This window comes from Vulpes lagopus, chromosome 3, assembly GCF_018345385.1.
Source record: "Vulpes lagopus strain Blue_001 chromosome 3, ASM1834538v1, whole genome shotgun sequence".
In the NCBI taxonomy this organism is placed as follows: domain Eukaryota; kingdom Metazoa; phylum Chordata; class Mammalia; order Carnivora; family Canidae; genus Vulpes; species Vulpes lagopus.
The window spans coordinates 28,472,276-28,491,429 of record NC_054826.1 but is presented as its reverse complement, the minus strand read 5'-3'; the positions used below and the strand labels follow the sequence as shown (position 1 = coordinate 28,491,429).

At 46.1% G+C, this 19,154-nt stretch overlaps 1 protein-coding gene across 25 annotated transcripts in view; it reads left to right on the top strand.

The window, feature by feature from the left end:
• The window catches only part of SH3TC2 (SH3 domain and tetratricopeptide repeats 2), a 113,198-nt gene that overhangs the window by 81,347 nt on the left and 12,697 nt on the right, over positions 1-19,154 (top strand). For all 25 annotated transcript variants that reach the window (XM_041747660.1, XM_041747659.1, XM_041747658.1 and 22 more), the window contains 5 exons: positions 723-918; positions 8,876-9,009; positions 11,349-11,390; positions 11,515-13,203; positions 13,311-13,491. In XM_041747660.1, coding sequence (XP_041603594.1) covers positions 723-918; positions 8,876-9,009; positions 11,349-11,390; positions 11,515-13,203; positions 13,311-13,491 — 2,242 coding nt within the window. The remainder of the gene's footprint in view (positions 1-722; positions 919-8,875; positions 9,010-11,348; positions 11,391-11,514; positions 13,204-13,310; positions 13,492-19,154) is intronic.

The following is a 19,154-nucleotide window of genomic DNA, read 5'->3' as shown; positions in this document are numbered from 1 at the left end:
AAACCAGACAGCACAGAGCTCATAAATATGTCATTACTAGATCTTAGCTGGGTAAGTCTCAAGCTGAGCAATGACCATAGTCAGAAAGGGAGTCTTCCAAATCCCTCTGGATCCTGAGCAGTTTTCTGTTTACCAGTGATAGGGGGCTAACATGTTTTGAAGTTTGATTAGGTACCAGACATTGTGCATCTTTTTTACTTTTCCTAATACTTATGAGACAAATATTCTTACGATTCCCATTTTACAGTTGGGGAGACTGAGGGTCATAGTGGCCAAAGGAACTGGGAGGAAACAGAGAGATCCCACAATGTTTCTCACCCTGGTTTGTGGATTTGTGCTAATCATGATGAAATATTTACATGATAATGGCAAATCAGACACAGTAAGACAATATAGTAAGCTTCCCAGTTTTCCATGAGTGAACTTTATTCAGCTTTAGGGTATATCCAGTATTCTGAGATGATCTTTCCTACATTTGTTAAAACACCCTTTATTTTGTAAAGTGATGAGGAAAGTGGATGGTGTCTTTCTTTGAATGTTCTAGTTTGGCAACATTAAAAGCCAGTTATTACCCCGTCTCATTCCCGCCAATTTTTTTTTTTGGTAAGGGGGTAGGATTTTACTGGTCCTTAAAATTCTAAATTCTGAGGATGCTTCATTTCATATTACACTGGGAACAGGTTTTGCCTTATTTGGCTGACCTGGATGTTATTTCTCCACAGGCAGAGGAAAATGTAAGGCCTGGAAGGACTATGAGAGGGAAGAAAAGGATGAGCTGACTTTTCACCAGGGAGAAAGCATCGAGATCATCGGCTTTGTCATACCTGGGCTTCAGTGGTTCATTGGGAAGTCGACGCGCTCAGGAGAAGTGGGCTTTGTTCCCACCAGGAACATAGATCCTGAGTCTTATTCCCCAATGTGAGTATGGCAGAGAGGCCCTCTAGGATAACTTGGAGTGGGCCACCTTCTTCCGTGGCCCTACCTCATGTTGAGCAGGGTTGCAGATGAACTTCAGGGTTGCCTGGCAAGATAGAGTCAAAGGAGCACTTTCTGACAACCAAGGATGTCACAAGGGGTGATGGGAAGTAGAGGACGAGTGATCAAGGAATGAGTCCGTTCAGTTCTGATCAGTAGGTGTTCATCGAGGCCTTCCTATGTGCAAGGAGAGAGGCATAACCCCAAGACAAAGGGTCTGCTGTTACCACTGCAGACGTGGTATTGGTACTTTTACTCTGCCACTACCTCGTCCAATCAAGGAGGCTCAGTAAGGGAAGGGCACACACAGAGACCTACAGACTACAGGTTAGTGAAAGGAGGCACCCTCCCATGGAGGTTTGATGAAAGCTTAATATATAGCGACAGTGTTGGCCTAGATGCTAGAATGCCTCTTTTACACTTTTCTCCTTTTCGACCAGAAGGGCTGGTTTTGAGAAGCAGAGCCACCCCTGAGACCAATCAGTGGCAGATGGCCAGCTTGTGCCACCTACCCTGTCATGGAGGAGTAGGGCTCAAGAATACTGACCAGTCTCTGGGGTGGGCTTCCTGCATGGGGATAGGAAACAGTAGGAAGCCTGCCCCCAGAAAGTACCAGAGGGAACACAGAGTTGGCTGCTCACACTGAGACCCTGGGAAAATGTGGCTCAAGGATTGTCCAAGGCCCTGCGCACTCAGACTAGAATGTCTTCCCTTGTACAAAAGAGCCTCCAAGGAGATGGACCAAGGGCAGATGCTCCCTCTAAGCCCTGCCCTTTGTAGGGGGAGGAGACAGAAGGTCATGTTCTCTACACAGAAATGTGGGAACTCAAGGGACTCTCAATGAGGAAGAGCGTTCACTGAGTCCCTGGAGGATTATGGGGTAAATGGGAGTTTATAAGGAGGAAGACGGTGTCAGGAGAAATAGGCCGTATTTGCACAATGCAAGATATTTCAACAAGTGACCATGGGGAAGAACAATCACAGGTAGGAAAGTGTGTGTGTGGGGGTGTCCTGAGGAATGATTGGTGTTAGTTGAGAGGCAGGTTGCCAGGAGGGCATTGGTGTAGCAAAGGCTCAGTGGGTCTGTGATGTGGCAGACAGAGAATACTTGTGTCCTTTACCTGACAGGGAATGGGGAGCCACTGAGGATCTCTGAGCAAGAGTGACAAATGATTAGACTGGAACCCTGGCTTTGAGCAAGGCGTGCAAAGGTAGGGGAGAACCTGAAGGCAGGAGATGAGCTCAAAGACCAAGGCTGGCACCTGGGAAGGGGCAGGGAAACAGGGAGGAGAGGGCACAGCTGAGGACCAATCATCAGGAATCTAAGATTCCAGGAGCTTCATAAATATGGATGCCCGTGTTCTGCCTCCAGAGGTCCTATCTCATCCGTGTAGCCAGGCCCTGGCTCCTCTGGAGGGCGGTGCTAATGGACAGCCAAGGCGGAACCACTGCTTGGACGACCCCCTCATTTACCCCAGAGGCAAGTGAGGACCTCAGGAGTGAAAGGGCTAAACCCAAGGCCTTGGGGTCTGGAATTCTAGAATCCTGACATTAAATCTAGGGTTCTTTTTTTTTTTTAAATTTATTCATGAGAGATCCCGAGAGAGAGGCAGAGACATAGGCAGAGGGAGAAGCAGGCTCTCTGTGGGGAGCCTGATGCGGGATTCAATCCCAGGACCCTGGGATCATGACCTGAGCCAAAGGCAGATGCTCAAATACTGAGCCACCCAGGTGCCTCTAGGGTTCTTTTTCGAACGTACAGTTTTGCAGCTGAGGTCCTAGTAAGAGGGAGAAAGAATAAATAGGACAGAGATTTGGTGGGGAAGAACAATGTACCCAGCAGAGGAAGAAAGAATGTAGCAAAGGAGACAGAGGAACAAAGGAGTCCTGTGAAAGGAAGGAAGGGGCTTGGCGGCGGAGGGGGGCACAGTAAACACTGCTGCAGACTGCAGAGAGGTTAAAGCAGGGCTGCCTGCTGAAAGCCTTTGGGATTGGCCACTGGGAGGTCACTGGTCATCAAGACGTCAGTGGCCATTGGGAGGTACCTGGCCATCAGGAGGCCGAGTAGCTTAGTAATCAGAGTTTGAGAGCCAGACTGCCTGAAAGGCATTTATGCTTGGCCACGCAAGCATATTGGGTGTCTCCATTAGCTTACCAGCTTTGCAGTTTTGGACATGTTACTTGGTCTCTCTGTGCCTCAGGTTTCTCATCTGTAAATGCATATGATATTAGTATTTGTCCATAGGATTGTCAGGAGTTGCCATGAGCTAATACACGTAAAGCACTTAGAATGGTGCCCGCACAGTGTGTGTTTAAGATCAATATGCACTGGGCGGCCCCAGGGGCTCAGCGGTTTAGCGCTACCTTCAGCCCAGGGTGTGATCCTGGAGACCCAGGATCAAGTCCCACGTCGGGCTCCCTGCATGGAGCCTGTTTCTCCCTCTGCCTGTGTCTCTGCCTCTCTCTCTTTGTGTCTCTCATTAAAAAGAAAAAAAAATCAATATGCATTAATTCTTACTATTGCTGTTCCTGTCATGGTGGTAATCTTTGAGAGGTAGTTTTAATAGGATATCGGGGGCAGGTGTTAGATTTCCTAAACTATTTTTGGACTTCTGAACCTCATACCTTGCCCCAAATCTCAATATGCCACTAAATTAATTTGATTATCACATTTTAACTGGCTTAGTTGTAGGGGACATACTCATGCCATAAAGAACATCACCTCCTGTATCGCAGCGATGGCTTGAGAACTTCTGGTTATTTCTATAGTGTCTTCTGTTGGCCTCTCCACCTGGTCACCTGTGGGACCCCATCACCAGAGATTGCACATTGGGTAGGGAAGGGGAAAGTGAGCCAGGAAAGAGGGAGAGGTGGAAGAAAGAGGGGACAGGGGAACTGACTCATTGTAGTCCTCCACCCCACAACCAAGCACTTTCTAGATCACAAACCTCTCCAAAACACAGCAATGAGAGGAAAAGCTCACAAACATCCTGATACAAGCAGCAGCCACTGGGTGGAGTTCCTGGGAATCATCCTGTGTGCTATGCAGGTGGTCTGGCCACTGGGTGTCACTCTTAGTCTGTTTTTTTGGTATGAGGTTTCTGAAGCCGGTCCTGCATTTGCTGTCTCCTTCCTCTTCCCACAGGTCCCTCCCTGTGCTAGTATATTACTTCTTAAAGTGTCTTCATTCATTCATTCATTCATTCATCCATCCATCCATCCATCCATCCATCCATTTGTATTTATTTAACCAAATCGGCAATATATTGAGAGTAAAATTTCTCAGAAGCTGTCTTGTGAGTCAGATTTAGTCTGTGCCTCTGACACATAGGAAAGGGATCCTGTATTTCCACGGGAGCAAAGTTGTGAGTTTCCTTTTATTTACAGCCCATATTTCAACACCAGCGACCTGGTTTCACAGCAACTGGCAGCTGGAAAACCAGTTCTTAAAGCTTGGGGCAGGTATTCCATCTGAATAGACATGGTATTTGTCTTGGCCAGCGTGCCTTTAGAGATTTAAGAGTTGCTGATGGTGACAAATGCCACACCTTGCTATTCTTCGGTTTTATGCTTTCAAAAGGTATTTATTTGATATGTGTGTACATGTGTGTATATGTATATGTGTGTGTGTTGAGGGAAAAATGAATTTAGATATAACTGAAGACTCCTTGTTACTCCTTCCTACTTTCACCCTGTGATCCTGATTCCTACCCCGGGGTGGGGGTGGGGGGGCTCTAGCTGAAGCTGATACGTATCTTCCCTGTCATCATTCTGATACATTTTAGAAACAGATATTTGTAAAAAAAAAAAAAATACTAGAGTTTTGTGTTTTAAAAAATGTATATACATGTTTCTTCTGTAACTGGCCCCTTCTTTTCCATTGATACAGTAAATTTAGGACTTACTCGCGTTGTAGATTTAGTTTGTTTTAATAAAGTGTTTCTTAAAGGAAATTTAGATACTTAAATGTGTAAACTAAAAAATAAGCAAGATTGAAAAATTAATGCACTCAATACCAGAAAATAAAAAAAAAAACATGGGGGATAAGCCAATATCTCATAGTATTAGAAGTTTGAAAAATTCTATTTTTTATATGCCCTCTTTTATTCTTCACGTTGTTTATCTCTGTCTTCTTTATAATTTCGTTTCTTGTGGCATCTATTTTTGCTGATGACAAGTTTGCCGTTAGTCTCATAGCCATTTCTTTGCAGGTAGGCAGCTTTCTCTCTCTCTCTCTCTCTTTTAGGTTTTTCTTACTGATGTTTTGTACTATGATATATCTAGATGTGACCTATTCTGTTACATATTTATCGTTAGATGTCATCTGTGTTATCTTTTAGGAGTTATTTCAGTGGAGATCTGTGAGTTGTAACTACTCTCAGCCTTTAGTCCTTGTTTGTGTTAAATATACTTAAAATATACTTGTGAATGATAATTTAGCTAGGTGTAGAATAACCTTCAAAGTGGAAGGAACAATAACTACTAGCATAAAATTTCAAATCTGCTTTGCCAGGGTCCATTTCGTTAATCCTTGGATGGAGAAACAAGTTTTCTTGTGTTGGCCATCTTTCTTGTTTCTTTGTTTTCTATCTCACTAGTTTCACATTTACCTTTATTATTTCTTCTACTTTGTTTTTATTTCATTGATTTATGCCTTTATCCTCTCTGTTTAATGCTTTCATCTTGTAAGTTGATTTGCCAAGCGATAGCTAATGGAACCCAGAAAGATGGATCAGGAGGATGAAAAGCCCTATAGAAATGGAAGTCATGTTGAAAATGATATTATTTTCATTTATTTTGCTTAGGACGTGGTGCACTTCCTCAGCTTGAAGACTCATGTCTTTCTTCAATTCTGGAAAATTCTCAGTCCTTCTCCCTTTGAATATTGCCTCTCTCTCATTCTTTTTAGTCTATCTTCTGGAATTCCTAACAGAGGTATGTTGGACTTGCCATTCTAGCCCTAATGCTTAATCAGTTCTTTTATATTTTTTCATCTTTGTGTCCCTCTAGGTGCATTCTGGGTGATGTCCTCCAAGCCGTCTGAGTTTCACTAATTCTCTCCTCTGTTATGACTAAACCTGCTGTTTAACTCACTCCTGTAGTTTTAAGTGTTCATGCCTTTCTTTTCATTTCTAGAATTTTATTTTGCTATTTTCCGCATATACTTATTTCTGCTCACTACGTTCCACATTTTCATTGTAGCTTCTAATCAGTCTTTCATTTCATCATTTTAACCATGCTTATTATAAATTAATCTTTTGATTGTTATTATTTTTAGTTTTTCTAGTGTTAATTTACCTATTTGTGAACCTGCTGGCATTCATTGTCAGTAGTTACTTTTCTTGTGTTTGTATTTTTGGCTATGTGAACCAATTTTCAACGTTTTATTTTATTTTTAAAGAATTATTTATTTATTTGAGAGAGCATGTGTGAGTATGTGCACATGTTGGGGGGGCGGTGGGGGGGGGGAAACTCAAGCCGACTCCCAGTTGAGGGTGAGCCCTATGTGGAGCTCTATCCTATGACCTGTGAGATGTGACCTGATCTGGCCCTAAATCACCAGTCAGATGCTTAACCAACTGAGCCACCCAGGTGCCCTGAATATTCAACATTTTAAAAGACAGTCTTTGCATGAAGCCTGGACTGAAGAAAACATACCAGTAGAACAATTTTGGCATTTGCCCTCCCAGCAAATTAAGGAACTCAGTGGTCCAGGGCTGGTTTTTAAATGTTATGTTCTTCAATTGTGGTACTTACACTGTATGGTGTAATTCAAAATATACACCTTCTAATGGTGTAAGTCCAGGTGTTTGATTTTTTTTTTTCCCCAGGGATGCAGTCAGATGGAAAGTGTGTCATTGCCAGGCAAGTTTTCCCACCTCCTCTTCCCAGAAGCTGTAGTTCTTCCTGACTTCAGGCTGTAGGGAGCTCAAAGTTATGTAGGGAGCTCAGGTCAGCTTCACAGCTTCAGACAGACCCAAAGTCACATATTCTGTCCCTAGGTGGCATCACAAAGTGAGCCCCAGTCCTGAGGGCCAATGTCCCAGCTGAAAACTCCTGGGATCTCTGGGCTATCTGCTGTTGTTTACCAACTGGGCTTTGGTATCTCCTTTTGTTTCTGGCTTTCAGGCATTTCTCTTTCCTTTTTTCAAGTCTAAGAATGTAGTAAAATATTTATCCTTGTCACATTTTATCTATGATTTGTCTGTGTTTGTGGGTGAGAGTAGCCCCCTGTGGAACACTTCAGCCTGCCATATATCCTAGAAATCTTACCATTCTAGCCTCATTTCCATGCTAGGAAAACCCTAATGTAATTTTTCAAGCTTCTTGGACTCTTTCCAAGAACATTCCAAGGACTCAGGACATAGCAGATCAGCTGTGAGGCAATGGGCTACAGAGACAGAAGATCACAGTTTCTGTCTCAGCTTTACCACTTGCCAGCTGTGTCATTCTGAGCATGGCACTAAATGAAATAGTAAATTCAGGAATGCTTGGCAAAATTTAAACGTTCTATAGAAATTTGAAATCATATAGTTCTTTTTATCTCAGATGAACTTAGTTGTAGATTTAAACTAGATGCTCTTTTGAGGATGGCTGCTTTCATGGTGCTGAGAGAATCTGGAAGTCGGGCCGAGAGGTGTGGGCTCAATGTGTCATGGAAAGAGTCCTGGGCCAGACATCAGGACATATCTTTAGTGCTGGTTCTGTCACTAATTAGTGGTGCGACCTTGAGCAGTTCATATTAGCTCCTGGTTTTCTCATCCCTGGCTTTACCTGAGTACCGAGGACAAATGTAGGTGGCAGACCATGGCACTCCCATCCCCACTCCTCCCTTAATTCTGCTTGAACTGGAGAAGATCGTTTTAAAAAAAAAAAAACACTTCTTAACTACCAACTTTATTTTTCTGTGCCTCAGTTTCATCCTCTGTAAAAAGGGATAAGAATAGTAGCTACCTCATTGGGCAATTATGTAGATTAAATGAGATAAGAGTGTCTGATTCATAATAGGATCCCCTCACCCCCAAGTATTAGCTGTTATAACCCCTTAGGCTTCCAAGTTATTTTTGTTTAAAAAATGGATTCTGAGGTTAAACCTCCTGCTACCCCTACAACATTATTTGACCTGAAAGAGATCTTAAAATTTGTTCATGTAGATTTCTGGATTGAATTTTTTCTAAGGCACTTCTAATTTTCACATTCTTTGATTCTATGACAAACTTCTAAGCAAATTAATTTTAACAATGAGTTTACACAGTACAGTGAATATAAGGATTTCTATTATTTGCAGTCATTTCTTCCAGCCCCTGACCTTCCTTCTACCCACTTCCTGTCCCTTCTCTGAATGCCACATAATGTTCTTGTTCTGTGCCATGGAATTGGGATGTCAACAATTGTAAAAGGTTCTTCTGACCATAGTCAAACTTTTTTCATTGCTTCTCTAGATTGTGTCACCCATCCCTAATGTTTTCTTAAAATAACCTGATTAAAGAAAAAAAACATCTTTTAATGGTTCCTTTTCAACTCTTACTTTTGGGGCAGTCAGTTCCTATTTCTCCATTAAGAATGGGCGCCCAGTGGTCTCAAAGAAAGGGAAGGGGTCAAGGAAAGGGACTTTGTTTCTCTTGGAGATAGTTTTAACAGAAGGGGTGTTTTCATTCCCACTTTGACCTGTTCGGCAGCCATGTAGCTCATTTCTTCATGAGTGAAGTGCTCAGAGCTCTTCTTCTTGGGCAGCATAGATAAATACAGTATATGGCAGTGAGATGAGGAGTCTGGTTGCAGCTATGACAAGTTAGTCAATGGATTCTCTATGTCCTTCACTGTATCCTGGGCTGGAGAGAGAATGGTTGTGTCTGGAGCCTTGCACTGATCTGTGTCCCTCTCTTTTGTCTCAATGCAGGAACAAGAGTTCTGCCTTTTTCAGTGACGAGGAAAGATGCTCTCTGTGGGTCCTGGGAAGTGATAGGAAAGCTGAGTGTGCCAGCTTCCTCCACACACTTGCTCATACTGACATCGCGTCTGTCTACCGGCTTAGTGAGTGTTTGCTCCTCGGACCCCTTTGAAAGCTCAGGCCAGTGATAGCATGAGAGGCCAGCCCTACTGAGCCTTCCATTCTAACCTTGGGGAAGGAAACCTCCTGAATTGTGGCTGAGGTCACTTCTTCTAGGGCTGAAGGAGGTCTAGGTCCCCGATGATAAAGGCAGGACCATAGAGTGTTACAGCTCGTAAGAGGTGATTTCTCCTCTCATTTGACAGATTGGGAAACTGAGGCCCTGGTGAATTAGAGCCTTCCCCATTTTCTGGTCAGGACAATCCCTACTCCACCACGCTTCCCCCAACACAAACTGACACTGGACTGTTGGGGTGTGTTGGCTTTGGGTGGGGGAGGAGCCTCAGTGTCCGAATGATTGTTTGAACGAATGAATGCCACTCCTTCCCCTTACTTTGGAAGGGCCCACTGCTCTGTGTCAGGAAGTACCTTCACCTTTTGGCAGTCATCTGAGGAAGGATTCTTGTCCCCCCCCCCCATCTCTTCAGTGATGGTAGTATTGTGTCCACCCCGCTTTGGACAGATTAGATGGGGCACTGCCCGTTAGATGGGGCAGATCAAAGATTCTGCAGGAGCCCTCCCTGGGGCAGAGAGCAGGCAGCAGGGTCTTTCCCCATGCATAAGGAGCATCTGTGAGGAGCACCTAGCCTAGGCATCTGCACAGCCCTGCCAGAACTTTCTAGCCACAAACAGATCACATGACCCATCAGGCTCAGTCAGGAGGCTTATCCTATGGGCACTGCCTGGTAGGGGGAGTTGAGGTCTGAAAATCCAGGATGACTGCAGGTGTGCCTTGAGCAGGGGCAGGCCACAGACTTGGATCTAAGGGATCCACCAACCATTGATCCAATGGTAGGGAGAGATCTAGGAGCACATCCCAGGCAATCCATTGCCTCCCATCGATAGACCAGGAGTGCAGCTCTGCTGGATGCAGAATTCTCCTGGCACCAAGGCAGTCAGAACAGGGGCATCCTATTGGTAAATTCCAGCTCCCCCAGGGCCTGGCATGTGTCCTCAGTGTCAGCAAGGGCTGGGGCACAAGGACAGCTCTCCATAGCCAGGCTCTCCAGCTCTCCCACATTTGGCTGTGAGGCCTTCTACCTATGGAGGTTATAGATCACAAGTAGCTACAATGACTGTCATGGAGAGTAGTAGGCAGAGGCTTGGCCCGCTGTGGGCTCCACTGTGGGCTCCGCTGTCCTCAAGGTTTACTGGAGAGCCCGGAATGAGGGCTCAGGAGGCTGTTGCTTCTTTGCCGGGAAGAGGTAGCATCTCATTTCCAGCAGCCCGTGTCCTGGGGGGCATGAATCTGGCCTTCGCCTCCACAGTTACACTGTGGCCACTTTTGCCAAGAGGGTTTGGTTCTTTGCTGCCAAATCCAAGGTGTCTTCTCAGTTCTCATCTAGACTTCTTCCACCTTTGTGACATCAGGTGGCTGTCCCAGAGGCACCTTGATCTCTGTGTCTCCTCTCCTCTCAGATGGTACCTTTCTAGGCTCCTTCGCTGCCTCCCACCTGCTGGGAGATGCTTCTCTGGCTCTTTCACAAGCTCCTCTCCCCCAGCTGCTTTGCTTTCTTGGCCCAAGGCTTCTTCTAGGACTTGAACACATTCCTTGCGACCCGTGGTGTCTTCTAAATCTGTATTTGCAAGTCTCAACTTTTTTCTTTGGCTACAGATCTACTTCCTCCTCAGCCTAGAACTCCTGGGAATACCTCAGACTCAGAATGTCCAAAGCTGTGCTCCAGACAGCCCCTTATTTTACCTTATTCCCCACAAAGTTACTTCAGGGAACAAGGCTAGGACCCACAGATGCTCCTCTTTCCTTCATTAGTCACCTTTGGTCACCTAGTCATGTGTCACATTGTGCAGTTGAGTCCATGACAGTTGAGAGGATGATGGTGAGTGAGGGAGAAGGAAAGCTGTATGCACAGAAATGGGAGGGGATGCTGCTTGCTACAAAATGTGCCACACTTGGAATTTTGTTTATGGCTCTGCTGTCAGCTAGCTGGGAGATTTGGGCCTTCAGATTTCGTCCTCCACCCCCTATCCCACAACTCCTGGAAAAGAGCTGTGTTTCTAGCTTTTCTGATTTTTTTTTGGGGGGGTTCTGGGTCTTATTTCTCCCTCAGTTCCCACCTGTAAGATGAGCAGCTCAAACAAGATGCTCTGCAGGTCCCTGCAGCTTTTACACTGGTGATGGAGGAGAAAATCCTGCCCAGTTTTTTAGAGAGGTTTAAACACAAAGTGTCTGGGGTGCAACTGCAGCATAGGCATGGTGGCTTATTCTGACCTAACACCAGGTCTGTCCTTCATCTCTACCCAGGTGGGTTTGAATCCATCCAGAATCTTCCAAACGATCTAAGTGGTGAGTAGAGATCATGCTGAACCTGACCTTCGGTCCTTCAGAGCAGCATCCTGTCCTCTTACCAGGATCTGGCCACCACAGTGGCAGGTGCTCACGGTTGCTCAACTCTGCTTATCCGTTACAGCATCCCAGCCTGAAGGCTTTAAGGAGGCCAGGCCTGGTAGAGGCTGGGAAGAGCAGCAGGCCGTGGGCTCCAGACAGTCCAGCAGCTCTGAGGACTCCAGCCTGGAGGAGGAGCTCCTCTCAGCCGCCTCGGACAGCTACCACTTGCCGGAGCCTGATGACCTAGATGACCCAGAACTGCTCATGGACCTAAACACTGGTCAGGAAGAGGAGGAGGCTGAGAACTTCGCCTCCATATTGGCTTTTTTGGATCACAAGGGTTACGCTGACCACTTTAAGAGCCTCTATGATTTCTCTTTCTCTTTCCTCACGTCTTCCTTTTACAGCTTCTCTGAGGAGGATGAACTTGTGGCCTACCTGGAGGCCTCAAGGAAGTGGGCCAAGCGGAGCCACAGGACCTGGGCCCATGCCCGGCTCTGCTTCCTCCTGGGCCGGCTGAGTGTCAGGAAGGTCAAACTCTCTCAGGCCAGGGTGTACTTTGAGGAGGCTGTGTATATCCTTGATGGGGCATTTGAAGACCTATCCTTGGTGGCTGCTCTGTATATCAATCTGGCTGCCATCTACCTGAGGCAGAGGCTCAGGCATAAAGGCTCCACTCTGCTGGAGAAAGCAGGTGCTCTGTTGACTTGCCTGCCTGACCGTGAGTCTAGTACCAAGAATGAGCTGGACGTGGTGGCCTATGTACTACGCCAGGGTATTGTGGCAGGCAGCTGTCCTTTGGAGGCCAGGGCCTGTTTCCTGGCCATTCGATTGCTCCTAAGCCTAGGCCGGCATGAGGAGGTCCTGCCCTTTGCTGAGCGCCTGCAGCTCCTGTCTGGACACCCTCCTGACTTGGATGCTACAGCCACCATCTTAAGTTTTCTGTATGATAAAAAATATCTTCCACACCTTACAGTGGCCTCTGTCCAGCAACGTGGTACCCAGGGTGGCCAAGGGATGTCCCTTCCAATTTGGCAGGTCTACCTGGTTCTTCAGAACACCACCAAGCTCCTTGGAGTTCCCTTTTCAAACTGGGGTGAAGTTTCTGCCCTGGCCTGCCCAGCACTCAGGCAGGCACTGGCTGTCTGCGAGGAGCAGAGCAATTGGAGCACCCAGAGGGCCCTGTGTCTCATCCTGTCCAAAGTGTACCTCCAACACAGGTCTCCTGATGGTGCCATCCATTATCTGAGCCAGGCTTTGGTGGTAGGGCAGCTGCTGGGTGAGCAGGAAGCCTTTGAGTCTTCCCTCTGCCTGGCATGGGCTTATCTCTTAGCCAGCCAGGCAAAGAAGGCTTTGGACATCCTCGAGCCACTCCTATACTCCCAGAAGGAGACACCCCAAAAGGGGGTGGTCCAGAACCTCCTGGGACTTGCACTTCAAGGCGAAGGGTGGGTGAACAGGGCAGCCAAGAATTATCTCCGGGCCTTGAACAGAGCAAAGGAAACGGGGAATGTACGCAACCAAGCAGTGACTTTGGCCAATCTTGGCCACCTGACCCTTAAGTCCTGGGCTCAGCAGCCAGCCAAGGACTATCTCCTGCAGGCTGTCCGACTCTATTCTGAACTCCAGACCAGCATGGAGACGGACATGGAATTAGTACAGGTGCTTCTCTGGTTGGCCCAAGTCCTGGTGCATGGACGCCATCTGGCCAGTGGTCGCCTCTGTTATGAAATGGCATTGCTGTTTGGCTTAAGGCATGGACACCTAAAGAGTGAGTATGTCCTGTGCTACTCGAAGCTTTAGAGAAAAGTGTTAGAGCACGCTTTGCCCTCGCCCTATCCTTAAGCGATCTCATTCGTGTTCCCGCTTTGTGTTCAGGTCAGCTTCAGATCACCAAATCCCTCTGCCATTTCTACAGCTCTGTATCCCCAAACCCCAAGGCATGCATCACCTACCATGAGCACTGGCTGGCCCTGGCTCATCAACTCAGGGACCGAGAGATGGAAGGGAGGCTGCTGGAGTCCCTCGGGCAGCTCTATCGAAACCTGAACACACCCAGGTAAGTCTGGGCTTGGGGCAGTTCTAGAAACTGCTTATGTTCCTTCAAGGCAGACAGCACTCTTTTCCTCAGGAAGTGACGTTCACATGCATGCGGTGTGTTTATGACATTACAGAAAAGAGCGTGGGCCCTGCAGCCACCGCACGGTGTCTTCTATCGCTTATTAGCCGTGCGGCTTTGAGCAAATTACTGAAATTCACTGTACCTCAGCTTCCTCCTTGGAGGCAATAATGGGGGCGTCTACAGTACAGTATTCATATGGGGAATAAATGTGTTGATGCACATGGAACCCTTGGAACAGGGCCTGATCCATAGGAGGGGCTTGGTGATGTTGGCTAGGTGACAGTTACCTCCGTGTTTCCTTAAGAACCGTCCTGTGACCGTGGCTGAGGGTGCCTAGGTCAGGGAGTGGGCAGTTATTATACGGGGACTGGAGCCGCCAGGAGGCTGAGGTTACCTGAGGACAGTGGGTATTGGAGAAACAGCACAGAGTTAATTCATCTACCGGCAGGGGAGGGTAAAATCTCACAGTAAAGAAGTTTGATTTGGAACCCTACCTTTACAATGAAACTGGAAGTGATGGAACTATGTTTTATTCTCACGGCTTAGTGAAGACACTTGGGTTAGAATTGCAGCAGTGCAGTAAGTCATGGGATCAATTGCAAAAGAAGTGTTGACGTTTAGCTTAATCGTGTCGACAGAATTGTATAACAGCACCACAAAATATGCTTTGCTTGGTGATCGACTTCTCAGCCCTCTCTTGAAAAGGCTCCTTTTTGCAAAAACACACCAAAAGTGAACTGTTTTACCCCAATGCTTCTTTTAATCCCTGGGTCTTGAAACTATTCCCGTGTGAAGTATCTTGCTGTCTATCTCCTGCTGACTTTCTCTTCTCTTGTCTCCTCCCCGGGTGGCATCTGCTCACCCATTGCTCTCCAGCGGTGCCGCCTGCAGTTCTGCTTTCCGACAGACTTTTAACTGATTCCATTACATTCTGCATGGTTTGCGAGATATCTGATTTCATTTTGCAACAGATTAGCAGCATCGTGTACATAATTATGACTGGCATATAAAGTAGACCCGGGATCATTGCTAGTGTTGAGCAGAGAAAGGTGGTGGAGGAGAAGCTCACTGAATGACAAGTTTTGTTTTTCCAGGCAACGTGGTAACGTTGGGCGCCCAGACAACCAGATCGCTAATAATCAGATAACAAATTCTCTTCCTCTATATCCCCCTCACTCTGTCTCCTCTCCCTCACCCTTTCCCTCTCTTGCAAGAATCAAGTGTCCTCCAAACCTCCCACTATCTCTGCCTTCAGTTCCAGGAAGGGATCCTTGCAGGATGTGAGGGGACAGCAGCTGTGACCCCAGAGTGACACTGATTCCATTTCAGGACACCCTACAAATGTCCTTTTATTGGGGGAGTGGGCTTTAGGTGATCCTTAGTCCATCATTCTGGAAGTTGATCCAGATGAGGGTCTTTTAACCCTAATATTCTATAATTCTAATCTTTGAGATCCTGACTTGTATAACTGGAAAGAAATAAACCTCCCCTTCTCCTGCTTTACCACCAATGGGAGTGAAACAAAGAAGTAGATGGAGAAGTGCCTCAGATGTCAGAGGAAAGCCTGCAGACATAAGGTCATTATCCTTTTACAGAATGCTCAGGCCATCATGGAGAATGTGCTATAATGCTACATTTATTTAGCATGTATAAATCACCTCCTCCTACAGAGTGCCCAGCAGACACAGGTAAACAGGTAATTGCACGTTCCTAGAAGTGGTTACAGTAATTTTGTTCTAAGCTTCCTGGTAGCTGAGGTAAAAAGGGGAAAAAAAGGGGAAAGCCACATGAGGTTCTCACTGTCTGCCTAGTGAGAACAAAACAAAACAAAACAACCATAAACAAATGTATCTGTTGGAGCAAATGTTTTTCTGACAGTGACTTCTAGGAGGTATTTATTAAGTGGGTCTTGATATATGGACAGATTTATTCAATTACACTCTCTCCATGAGATTTCCATCCTCACAAAACTCAAAGGTAAGAAATGAGGGTGCCTGACTGGCTCAGTTGGTTAAGCATCTGCCTTCAGCTCAGGTCATTATCCCAGGGTCCTGGGATCAAGTCCCACATTGGGTTCCATGCTTAACGAGGAGCTTGCTTCTTCCTCTCCTTCTCCCTCTGCCTGATGCTCCCCCTGCTTGTGCTCTATCTCTCTGTCAAATAAGTAAATAAATAAAACCTTTTTTTAAAAAAATGGCAGAAACCACTCCTGTGTGAGATGGCAGGCATCTGCAGAATGGGTCTGGAGGGGAAGAAGAGGACACTTTCAGCTGAGGGTTGAGGATCTGACATAGAAGGCTTCGTGAAGGTGGTAGCATCTGAGGAGGGCCTAGAGGGAGGGTAAGCTTTTGGAAAGTAGAAGAGGGTAAGAGGATAAGCATTCCCAGGAGAGGGAATGGCAGTAGCCATGGAAAGATGGGGACACATTTGACATTTGGAGGTATTCTGTAGGTTTGATGAAGGTTGGTGTTCAAGTGGATGGAGGGAGTAAAGGAGAGAGAGGCCTCCCTCCTGTGCCCTAGGAGGGGGTGAGGGGGAGGGCTGGGGTGGGGAGCAGTGGGCCTCCGGACTGGCACAGCGAGCAGCCATAGTGAAGATGGTGGTGGCAGTAGTAACTGATGGCATTCAGTGAGCACACAGCGTTCCCCAAGCAATGTGTATTCTCAGGATAACTACATGTGGCACAGAGAGCTGTAGAAACAGAACAGAAGAAGCCAAGTAATTTGCGTGAACTGCTTAGTGCGGATCAATAGCCAGGCTGAGTCTAGCCCAGGGGTCAGCCAACTTTTTGGCAAAAGGCCAGATAGTAAATGCTTTAGGCTTTGTGGCCATGTGGTCTAGTCACAACTCTACTGCAGGTGCGTTGTGCAAATAGCCGTAAACTAAGTACGTGAACGGATGGGTGCGGCCGTGTGCCGCTGAGACGCTGCTTATAACAGCAGGAGGAAGGCTGTGTGGATTCACAGGCCATAGTTTGCCAACCCCTGGTCTAGAGTCTGTATTCACTTTTTTTAAAAGATTTTATTTATTTATTCATGAGAAACAGAGAGAGAGAGAGAGAGAGAGAGAGAGAGAGAGGCAGAAACACAGGCAGAGGGAGAAGCAGGCTCCATGCAGGGAGCCCCATGTGGGACTTGATCCCAGGTCTCCAGGATCAGGCCCTGGGCTGAAGGCAGCGCTAAACCACTGAGCCACCCGGGCTGCCCTAAAGTCCATATTCTTAACTACTCTGTAGGAATCCTGCCTATTCAGCCAACAGTTTTCACCCTAAATAAAGCATAAATGTGGATGGCTAGAGTGTGAAGCCTCTGGGAGTTGTATGGATGAGAAGGGCTTCATTTTTCATCTGGTCTGACCCCTGCCTATTCCAGAGAGTTCAGATTGGTGACCCACTTGGTGGCCCTGGTAGCAGCCCTAGCAGCCCAGATCCCTGCCTCCTCAACTTAAGAAGGCTTCACTACTCCCTGCTACTTTTCTATTCATGCCTCCTCTTTCAAAGATTTTTCTCTAGGGTTTAGAGGTGGAGGAGGTAGGGGAGGGCAAGCAAATAATGAAAGCTGTGATGGGTTTTTGCTTTGGAATACTTGGCTGTCCCATTGTCCAGTACCTTCAGTCTTGTTCTCTCTGCCTCCAGGGTGACAGCTATAGGATCTGGTGTTTTCAAAAGATATTTATTTATTTATTTATTTATTCATTCATTCATTCATTCATTCATTCATTCTTTGAGAGGGAGAGAGAGACCAAGTAGGCAAAGTGACAGGCAGAGGGAGAGGGAGAAGCAGGCTCTGAGCAGACAGCCTGATGCAGGGCTCGATCCTAGCACCCTGGGATCATGACCCGAGCCAAAGGCAGATACTTAACTGACTGAGCCACCCAGGTGTCCCCAGGATCTGGTATTTTCAATATCTCAATACGCAGGGTCTTTGGGGATCTTGTTTCCTGTCTTTGGGTGACACATGCAAACTGTACCTTGCTCTAGGGCTGAACCAGGTGGGATCCATGGGAATTTCGAGGTTTTATTGAATCTATGCAACAAATTTTTACTGAGAGTTTTTACTATAGTCTAAAACCTAACAGAGAGATATAGTCCCTGAGCTCACAATGCTTATATCCTAGCTCAAGAAATTGACAATATTTATATACATATTCTCCAAAAGTATCACATAAATTGTGTTAAGTGCCATGAGGGATGTGCATATTACCTTTAGAAAGAAGCAATGCATTGGATGCAATAGGTCCTCACAAAATAACAATTGTTTGCATGTGAATATAATAGTAGCCTAGAAGTTATTACTCCTGGCTTTTATTCTCATTCTTAGGCTTCTTATTCCTGTGGAACAAAAAAAGAAATGCCTCAACATTTGGTTTTCAATGTAATTAATATGACCAATCTCTAACATTTCTGTAATCTCAAACAAGGAAAGAACTGCTTTCACTGACATGTCCTTTGATCACTAGGCTATAGGATATACTTCACCATCCCACTTCTGCAGATGAGAAAACTTTGTTCAAGGTTTGAAGTATCTTATGTTCTTCAAAACTTCTATGTTGTTAGATTGGTAAAAGAAGAAACCTTCCCATATGTTGACTTCTGAACCTGATATTGAACTTGAGGTATTCAAGTTCAATTCAAGTGCTTGAGGGTGTGTGTGGGGTTCTGGAGTCAAATTCTCAGGGTTAGACTCTGGTTTACATAGCATTTATTATCTGGTCCCTGTCACTCACCTTTTTCTGAGCCTTATTTTTCCCATTCATAAAATGGATATAATAATGTTATGCTCGCTTAGTGCCGTTGTGATGATTATTATGGGATGATGCATGCCAAGTGCTCAATAAATGCCAGGGAACAATTACTGTCATGTATTACAAGACAAAACAGCAGAGGGTTCAACATAAAGCTTTAGAAATGAATCATATAAACTTGAACAAGGTAAAAAAGTCCCTGTTGGGTTTCTTTATTTGCATAATGGGCTACGATCCTTTTCATGACTTAGTGTTTCTGAAGTTTAAATGAGAGAAGATATACTGAGAATTCATATCCCAATACCTGGCATGGGTTCAGCACTTGGTAAGTAGTAGTTCTTATTATGGAAACAGGGAAGAACCAGTTAGTGGAGGCTGGGCCAGAGGTCAGACACTCATTCAGGCAGGGCAGGGATCTGGAAAGTCCCAGTAGGGGAGGGAAAGAGGAAATCTGGGAATGCAGGTGCATCAGAGTCCCTTGGTCCCAAGTTCATGGCTGGGAGCCAGGTAGGAAGGAAAAAATAAGGACTCAGCTATAGAGACTGAACCTCAGGGGCAGGAAAAGTGGGAACCAGAGGACTTGGGGTTGGAGAAGAGGAGAGGTACCCTGGCAAGGTCAGGAATAGGTGGCGCAGAAGTGCATGACACTTGTGATGAAGACTGTCCCACCAGCCAGGGTCTTTATTTCTTTTTGATCTGGGAGCTAAAGCACAACTAGAACCTGCCTGCAGGTGTGGCTGAAAAAACTGGGGACACTGGACCATTGCAGGCCCAGCTGGTGACACAGCACTACACTGGCATGTGCAAACGTTGGGGTGGTGATGGCTGACATAATAAGACCGAGGAGGCTGGAAACC